The sequence below is a fragment of the Mastomys coucha genome, unplaced genomic scaffold (genome assembly GCF_008632895.1).
Source record: "Mastomys coucha isolate ucsf_1 unplaced genomic scaffold, UCSF_Mcou_1 pScaffold22, whole genome shotgun sequence".
Taxonomy (NCBI): domain Eukaryota; kingdom Metazoa; phylum Chordata; class Mammalia; order Rodentia; family Muridae; genus Mastomys; species Mastomys coucha.
The window spans coordinates 78,580,420-78,590,549 of NW_022196905.1; the positions used below are offsets into that span (position 1 = coordinate 78,580,420).

The 10,130-nt window shown below is 38.4% G+C and overlaps 1 protein-coding gene across 1 annotated transcript in view; it reads left to right on the forward strand.

The window, feature by feature from the left end:
* Positions 1–1,869: 1,869 nt before the first annotated feature.
* Stap1 (signal transducing adaptor family member 1) overlaps positions 1,870–10,130 on the forward strand; it is a 33,991-nt gene continuing 25,730 nt past the window's right edge. Inside the window, exon 1 of the mRNA XM_031342909.1 lies at positions 1,870–2,096. Coding sequence (XP_031198769.1) covers positions 1,977–2,096 — 120 coding nt within the window. The 5' untranslated portion in view covers positions 1,870–1,976. The remainder of the gene's footprint in view (positions 2,097–10,130) is intronic.

Below are 10,130 nucleotides of genomic sequence, written 5' to 3' on the forward strand. Positions count from 1 at the left end.
AGTCTATGTGACTCATAATTCATTCAAGTATTCCAACCTGTGGTTAAAATTAAAACTGTTTTTTTTCCAGTTATGTATTGTAAACACATTTTACAACACATGCATACACACCACACACACACATATATATTTATCTTTTTGTTTCATATTTATATAAAATATATTTTTATATTTCACATATGTGAAACATTTATATTTATATATTATACATTGTTTTATATTATATATTTATACATGTTATTTATTTATTCATGTATATTTCAAGACAAAGTCTCTGGCTGTCCAGGAATACGTTTATAGACTGGACTGGTCTGAACTCAGAAATTTGCCTGCCTCTGCATTTCAAATGCTGAGACTAAAGGCATGTATCACCATGCCTGGCAACAGAATTATATTCAACTCAAATCTCTTTTAAAATTTACAAAAACATATTGTGATGCATGTGAGGGTAAATCAGTAAATATTAAGTGCCAGGAATTACTAGAAAGTACCAGATGAGGACTGGACATTTCTATGCATGCTTTCTGGCTTAATCAGTATAAAGAAGATAAAAAAGGAATTCTTCCCAACAACAGAAAGATTTACCAGGGTCTTGAAGGATGAGTAATAATTTACCAAGTAGATAACAGAAAGAAGGGCATGGGAGCACACAGTAGAAGCTATGAGAAGAACGACCAAGGACTTTGAAACATCTAGGAACAAGTGTTAAGTACTGGAGCAGAAAGTACTTGCTGTTGAAGGAGCCTGGTCTCTTGCCAGTGCATTGAATAGTGTTCAATAAAAGGTGAAAGGAGGAACCTCAAAATCGCATGAGGACTGACTGATAATGTTTAAGACTGAATTTTGAAATTTATAAGGTTTTGGGGAGATGGTTGAAGAAGAAATCATTGATTCTTGGTACATTAAGGATTAATATTATTTACAAATCAACAGACCAAAAGAACCTACATGGTTTGATGAACTAGATTTAATTAATTAATTAATGTATTTATTTATTGCTTACTTTTAAAAATGTTAAAAAAAACCACAATTGAGCAGATGTTTAATTAACATAAATATTTTTGTCTAGGCTCAGGAGATTAAGTGACATACTGCTCAATACTTGAGCGGTATACATAATAGGAGAGAACCAATTGCTACAAACTGTCTAATCCCCATACACACATTGTGACATGTGCACACTTGACCCAATTGTGTATTAGCTCACATACACACACACACACACACAAAGTAAATGTCAAAACATCAAAAATATTCTTTTCTGTATTTTTCTGTAAGCCATCTTTCTCTTTAAAACTCTCTGGCCACAGCTAGGTATGGTGACATAAATCTTTAAGCCCAGCACTTTGGAGGTAGAAGCAAATAGACCTCTTTGAGTCGGAGACCAGCCTGGTCTACAGAGTAGAATTTCAAGCTAGCCACGGCTACAAATTGAAATGGTGTTTTCAAAAACAAAAACACTATTTGATATACAGCCAATAGGATCAATACAAAAATATTCAACGAAGCATTTTTTTAATGGATATAGTTTATTTAAGTCACATCTCTTAGAAATAAAGACAGAGAGCAATAAACAAAGATGAAAGCTGGAAAAGCCAAATGTGTCTTCCGTGTCACTCCTTAAAGTCTCTCACCATGCCTGCACCTGTTCCTTTCATCCTTAGGAGATGATAATCTGCTGTTTATTTTGTTACCATAAACCTAAGCACATAAAGTTTATGCAGAGGTCGCCTTTTAAAAGTTGGTCTGTGCCTGATCTTTCTTACTTCACAAAAACTGAAGCGGGGGACAGTGTGTGTGTGTGTGTGTGTGTGTGTGTGTGTGCGCGCGCGCGCGCGCCTGTCCTGTTAGTGGAAGGGTTGGTGGTTAAAAGCAAGTTGAGACTTCCTCTTTGAACAGCTGCCTTTCCTCTCAAGATTTCATTTTGTTTGAGGCTGGAGAGAATTGAAAGCAAGCCAGACGCCAGAGCAAAGGGGATGATGGCTAAAAAGCCCCCGAAACCGGCCCCTCGTAGGATCTTCCAGGAAAGACTAAAGATCACTGCTCTACCCCTGTACTTTGAAGGATTTTTACTGGTCAAACGGTCTGATTACCAGGTAAGTGTGTAGATGATGTTTGTAACCCTCAACCTTTGCACTTAACATAAAATTTATCTCATGGCAACATGATGCAATGAAGCCTCCTGGTTTCTATTTGAGTTATACTATCTTCCTTGAGTTAGAATGATTCTAATTTTGAATAGATGCATAGCTTAAAAAATATATATATACATACACACACATATGTATGTATTATAAGGTTTCTAATATTTAGCCATAATTAAACATTCAAAAAAAATTCAATGCAATTTCTAAAAGATTCTTTTAAGCATCACAGATGTTTTTGGTTTTAAAGATGAATGTTTTATGTTTTCTCCACAATTTACTGCTGTGCTTCAGTGGTGAGGAACTGCACGAAGTTGAGGCGATTTGATGATAAATAACAACCTACCTACTACTACTCTAGTTATAATGGCACTTATAATGATCACATTGTAAGAAATGGTAAACTTTCATAAAATTGTGAAAAATTTGATAATGACTTAATATTGTTTCATTACACATTCTGAAAACACTGTTCACAATGCTTATTTTAAAAGAATATTTAAGGTACTATTGTAAATAGTGAACACATTAAGGTTCTTTTCAAAAGTACATTTGCTCTAAGAAAATTCATGAAGTATTTCATATATTTTTAATTTAAAATCTTAAACTACAGTTATAAAATTATATCTGCCTTTAAAGTTGTAATTGTGGACAACATAAAATTAATTAAGGAAGTAGATATGAAATTATGTTACTAAAGAAGTAAAGAAGCCACTGATGTAGGTGAAATTTTATGACATCTTCATATTGGCTGAAGTTAGCAAGGTTTTCAATGTTTTCAGGACTCAGTTCGCAGTGAGTGTTCAATGGAGATGATAAGGCAAGGTTCAGAGGGGTCATTAACAGTCATGGAAAGAATTCTGAATATGAAAATACTCCAATAGGATATTCATATTTTCTCTGTACATACTAAGGTTATTTGCCATTTGAAATTCGGGTTGTGATTCTTGCTAGGGCTGTTAAATTTGCAAATTTAAAAATAATAAATTTGCAAGCTATATTGGAATGTAGTTGTTGATTCTACACAGGTCTACAAGGTTTTACTTCACCAGAGGTGTGCTAATATAATTCGGTCTTTCCCTGATTGCTTCCAAAGTGTTTTATAGTAACTGCGTCTGTTACCAAGATCCTCCAGCTGTTTAAAGAAGCCATGTGCTGGCATGCTTAGCAGAAGAAAAAAAAAAATCACAATTTTATCAGTAAACCATTTCTTCACTTGATATTTCTTCTACATATAACTCGTGACCTTAGGAAAAACCCTCCATCTTCCCTGAATTCAGTTTATTCAACTGTTTTGGTTTTTGGTTTTTTAAAGGAGCCAAAAAGATATTATTTGCTGTGGTGTAATATATTATTATTTATTTTGTATTCTTCATTATGTATAGGATAAGTAAACACAGTGCTAATTCAAGTTACTTTTCAAGCAACATTGATTGTAAAAGTTGCACTCAACAAATGTTAAAAGAGGCTTAGCTTCATGGGAGTTATGGCTTTTTTTTTTATCTAACTTTTTTTCTTGTTTTGCTTAGAAAGCATGTTTTAAAACAGAATGCAATATACACCCATCATTTCTTATGAGGATTAGGGATATAGCTAAGTGGTGGTGCATTCTCTAAGAGGCATCAGGTCCTGAATTCAGCAAGGTAATATAAATAATTGTGAAATGTATTTATATAAGAAGGCCAATTTGCTTACCCATTTGAATTTATTACCTTTTTTTTTTTTTTTTTTTTTTTTGGTTTTATCAAGACAGGGTTTCTCTGTGTAGCCCTGGCTGTCCTGGAACTCACTCTGTGAACCAGGCTGGCCTCGAACTCAGAAATCTGCCTGCCTCTGCCTCCCAAGTGCTGGGATTAAAGGCGTGAGACCACCACCCGGCTATTACCAAGTTTCTTTCTCTCATGTGTCAAGCAGAAGAGGAAACAGAGGGGCTGGTGAGATGGCTCAGCAGTTAAGAGCACTGACTGCTCTTCCAGAGGTCCTGAGTTCAAATCCCAGCAACCACATGGTGGCTCACAGCCATCTGTAATGAGATCTGACTCTTCTGGTGTGTCTGAGGACAGCTACAGTGTACTTACATATAACAATAAAATATATCTTAAAAAAGAAGAAGAAGAAGAAGAAGAAGAAGAAGAAGAAGAGCCAGAGGATGACAAGGACAATGTACAGGGTGGTTAGAAAGGTGAAAATCATAACTACATAAAATGCAGATTTCATTCATACCTCAGATTCATTTTCTTCTGGTTTACGTAGGTGTTTGCTAACGTCCTAAAAGTCAGTTTGAGGTCTACAAGGAAAATTGCTCAAAGGAACGCCACAGGGCTCAAAGACTTAAATATGAAAGCAATGAGGAAAAACACTAAGAGAAATAAGTGGAGTTTGGCAGCAAATTCCAGGGTGCATTTAGAACAAAGTGAGCTAAAAGAGCAGTCACCAAGTCATCTGTGCTGCAATGGGATAAAGGACAATGGGATAAAGACAGGATGCTGAGCTCCTGCTGAAAAGAAGTCAGAAGACTGAGCTAGAGATAATGTGGTTTGAGGTTAACATGCTCAGTAACGAGATTGCAGGTCCAGAGGCTTTTGTTATGAGGGGTTTTTTTTTGTTTTGTTTTTTGTTTTGTTTTGTTTTGGGGGGAGTTGTTTGTTTGTTATGAAGGTTTTTTTGTTTTGTTTTTTGTTTTGTTTTGGGGGGAGTTGTTTGTTTGTTTTTTCCAGATCATTTTTTAAAAGATTTATTTATTTATCTTATGTATATGAATACACTGTAGCTGTTTTAGATACACCAGAAGAGGGCATCAGATCCCATTACGGATGGTTGTGAGCCACCATGTAGTTACTGGGAACTGAACTCAGGGCCTCTGGAAGAGCAGTCAGTGCTCTTACCCATTGAGCCATCTCTCCAGCCCTTTCCAGGTCATTTAAAAAGAAATTACAGTGCTCCATCTCCAGGGAAATGCACCAACATATGCTAATTTTAATATACTTCTAGAAGGACCCTGAATTTCAGGCCAATAATCTATGAAAAGTATCTTTCAATGGAAGGATATGGGAAGTTTTATCTGAACTGCAGCGTTAGGAATTTAGGTTCACTAAGAAGATGTATTCAATAATTAAACCACAACTGAATACAAAATGCATCACAGTTTTTATAAATTGGGTTTTTTTAAAAAAAAGCAAACTTTCCTGAAACTTTAAATACAAGAAGGTTTGGGCAATAGCCTGCTGTTCTTTCCATCTGTGATGTGCAGGGCTTACACTGCTAAAAAGTGTAATATATCCTCTTTGCCTTTGTGATTATCATAATGTAGCAAAGCATCCCTTCTGATGGCCCACCTCACATTTATGAAGCTTTTTGTGTTACCTCCCATGTCCTGAAAACACAAACTCCACATTTTAAAAGAGCATATACTTATGTACTATGAGATATGAACATATATACCTCTGTACTAATATTCTATATAAATTATTGAATATATGCATCTTTTAGAATCAGAATGTCAATGACCGGCTTTGGTATTCATGTGGTGGGTAATCTGAGGCAGGCAGCCATTGGCAGTCAATGCTTAGAGCTGTTGCCAGAGGGGGGTATTGGGGGGAGAATGGGGTGGATCTAGATATCTACAGGGGCTGCTGCCAAAGGCAGCCAGCAATTAGAGAAGTTACTTAGCAGACATTTCTCTGAAGGGACTAAAACTTAATTTCCTGAGACTGGCACTCGCTGTGGCCAGTGGAAAAACTATGATCTCTTTTAACATCTTGGGGCCTGTGAGAAAGAGGAGGAAAAGAAAAAATTCACACACACACACACACACACACACACACACACACACACAAGTGGATGAAACAAAAGGCAGAGTCCAATAACTTTGTTCACACAGATATATACGTACATGCATATATACATGCATGCATACATACATACATACAGAATTACAGACAGACATATACACATACACATGTAGAATGATCAGAGCAAAGTTCTGTAAGCAGGCTCCAAGCATTTCACACATATATACATATATACACACAATTTGTGGATGGAGCAAGCTACAACACACACACCGGTCAAGCTTTACATATATACATATGTATACATAGTTTATGGATGGAAAGAACAATATTCCAGCCCCCATTCACACATACCTTACACATATACATACATACATGTAGTTGATGGGTGAAAGGAACAATGTTCCAGTCCTCCACTTACACAAAGCTCACTCACATACATACAGTTGATGGATGGAAGGAACAATGTTCTACCCCTATACACTGTATTTTTTTCCATAGCTTGTATATCCCAGTAAAATCTTTCAAACAGTATAAAACTGTGATTACATTTTAGTTTTTTTCTTAGTGAATGATTATGAAAAAACCAATGTGTTCTCCAATACCTTTCCAGGAAATAACAGGTAAATTATTCCCCAATTATTCCCCAAACGCCAAGTACATTCATAGCTAAGCAATTTGTTATAGATTAACAGAGTATAAGCAAGCGAGGTAGTTTTCTCAGCCAGTTTGCAATTTGCTGTTGCAAAGAAGTGACTGTTTTGTGATTTGTCTGTAAAAGAAACCTGTAAGAATCTTAGAAGAGGCTGGGCGGTGGTGGCACATGTCTTTAATCCCAGCACTTGGGAGGCAGAGGCAGGCAGATTTCTGAGTTTGAGGCCAGCCTGGTCTACAGAGTGAGTTCCAGGACAGCCAGGGCTACACAGGGAAACCCTGTCTTGGAAAAAAAAAAAAAAAAACACCACCACCAACAAAAATGAATCTTAGAAGAATCACAAGTGTAAACTTTTATATAAATATCAGTTATATCTAACTTAAGTCCTCAGAAGGCATATCTACTCACCAGCAATTCTTAATAAATCATATCAGGAAGCTGAGAAAAAAATGAGTATAAGAAATTGATCATCACCAATCCAGTCTCAGTGAGAATCAAGTCAGACAGTGCTGCCATTGCTCCTGCTCTGACCATAAAAGGTCCCTAGCTTAAGTGTTAAGAGTGTGCCTTTCTGAACTTCAGAGTGTTTTATAAGACTTTTTTACATCAGAGCCAGTAGTAACAAAATCTCAATTTAGCTTCACTATCAATTTTTTTTTCCAAGTGTTTTCTAAGGTGGTAGTCACTGCTGATAACCTCCATCTCTTAAGTTCTTCCCTAGAGTGGTGATAGAATCGCAGTCTGCTCCAGTAGCAATGCCTGAAAGAGATCAAGCGTTATTACTGTGAGTGCCAAAAATATTGCTGAGCACGGGCCTGGAAACACCCTTGGAGTTTTTATATAATTCTTAGATTAAGAGGGATGTGATGGCAGCAAACAAAGCCAAACTCTGTCATTGCCATCTCTCTCTCAGATGAGAATATAAATCACTCCATTAAAAAGCATTCCAGGGGATGGGGAGATGACACTGGCTGCTCTTCCAAAGGATCCAGGTTCAATGTCCAGCATCCATGTGGTGGCTCATAACTATCAGTAATTATAGAAAGCAATAGCAACTGTCTGGATTCTCTACTTGTGTTCTCTGTGATAAGGATACTGGAAAATACAAAAAAATACATGTCAACGCTGTGAATATCAAAGCAATGAACTCTTTTGTTGTTGTTCAAATGGTGACCACATAACATATGCTATGTTCCAGTTCCTATAGGCTTATATGCATCATGGTCCCACCAAATCATCAACAACCCTTTGAAGCAATAGAAAGCCTTGATTCTCTATTTGTATTCTCTGTCTCCTACCACTAAACTGTCACACATGTCACACAGCATATGAAACTGTCCCGCAGTTTCATGAACTGGGTTCTGCCTCGACCGAAGGGAGAAAGGAGACCTGAAACACAGAGTTCGAGAACAAAAGGACACAGAGCCAAGTTGAGGGTTTCCAATCAAGGCTCGCCTTTACTTTTGGGGTTCAGCATTTATATACAAGAGAGCATAACTGAATCTCTAGGTTACAATGACATTTGAATAACATAAGGAAATCGGGAGGAGTCAGGAAGAGTCCAAAAGGGAAGCTGGCTGCTGGGCTGAAAGTGGAGGCTCGGCATCCCGCAGGTCTCCGGGGAATGGCTGGAGGCGCAGTCCACAGTGGGGGAGGAGGTCGACAACAGAAGTCCTCAGGTTGTATAGTGCCAGCCAGCAGGTGTAGCTTCCTCTGGAATCCTCGAAGGCGGGAACTCATAGTAGTGAGTCTTTGGTTCAGGCACAGCAGGTGTGAGTTGAGTCTGCAGTGGCAAGCTCTGATGTCTTGCAAGCTGAGGGACCCTAACAAGCATATACAACAGTAATTGTTATTTGGTGGTTTTAACAATATTCCAAACCAATAAGTAATCACTACTCTCTATTTCCAAAATAAATGATCACAGAGTCAGCCACCAGTATTCACGGAACCTTTAGATTTCCGGAACCTCGTTGCTCAGTTTTGTAGTTGTCCTTCAGGAAGGATCTTTTGACGGACCCAATAGTTGCATTCACAGTTCTATTGCGCGTCCTAGTCAGCGCTCAGCTGTGCGTTGACAGAAGTGGGATCCTATAACTGTCCCTTCAGGCCTATTACATGTCACAGTCAGCTCTCAGTAACGAGTTGACCAGTGGAAAAACCACCTACTATGGGCAAGGATACCTTTTCCCAAGCTTCAACTCTCTATTTGGGGTAGATAACCGCAGTAATACTAATGTTTGCTTCAAGCTTGACCATATGCACATACCGCCGAAGTGTAACTTTTAATTTTTTCACCATAAGGTGAATCTATTTTTGCATCTTTTTAATTTTGACTAGACCATGTAACATAGCACAGGCAGAAATTTATATTAATAATATGCTTATTAAAGATGGAGAGATGACCCAGTGGTTAGGAGCATTTGTTGTTCTTACAAAAGACCTGGGATCGATTCCTAGCACCTACATGGTGGCTCAGAGCCACCTTTAACTCTATATTCAGGAGATCAGACCCTCCTCTTGCCTCTGTGGGCTCCTGCATATAGAGTGAATATAAACTCATTAAGCACATGCATACACACATACAAACACACACTAAAAATGGCACAAGTATGCTTACACATTGGGCTTCACTCTCTTTTAAAGAATGTTGAAGTGTTTTGTTTTTGAGATTTTTTTTTTAATTCTGTATATTTGTGAGGTTTATTTTTTGGGGGGGGGAGGGTATATCCAACATGGATGTTGGGAACTGGATCAGGTCTTCTGGAAGAATAGTAACCTGGCTTGCTTCTTGATCCCCTCCCTCCTTCCTTCCTTCCTTCCTTCCTTCCTTCCTTCCTTCCTTCCTTCCTTCCTTCTTTCCTTCCACCCTTCTGTCCTTCCTTTTTTCCATCCTTTCTTCTTTTATTTTGCTTCTGTTTGTTGTTGTTGTTGGCTTTTATTTTCAAGGCAAGGTTTCACGCTGGGCTGTGGTGGTGCACGCCTTTGATCCCAGCGCTTTGGAGGCAGAGGCAGGCGGGTTTCTGAGTTCGAGGCCAGCATGCTCTACAGAATGAGTTCCCGGACAGCCAGGGCTACACAGAGAAACCCTGTCTTGAAACACTCCCCCCCCCCCAAAAAAAATAAATAAAACAAAACAAAACAAAAGGCAAGGTTTCTCTGTGTAGCTCTGACTGTACTGGAACTTGCTCTGACCTTGAACTCAGACATTGGCCTGCCTCTGCCTCCTGAGTCCTGAGATTAAAGATGTGTGCTGCCACCTTGGCTGTCACCACCACTCAGCCAGTAAGCATTCTTAATCACTGTACATCCTCCCAGTCCATTTCTGTTAATGTTCATAAAGTGTGTGAATGAAGCCTGGGCGGGATGTAAGGATACACACTTTTAATCCCAGCAGACAGGACAGGACCCACAGACAGATAGACCTCTGTAAATTCGAGGCTAGCCTGAAGCCTGGTTGACATAGTGAGTTCTAGAAGAGCCAGAGCTACATAGTGAGACCCAGTCTCAAAAAAGAAGAAGAAGGAGGAGGAGGAGGAGGAG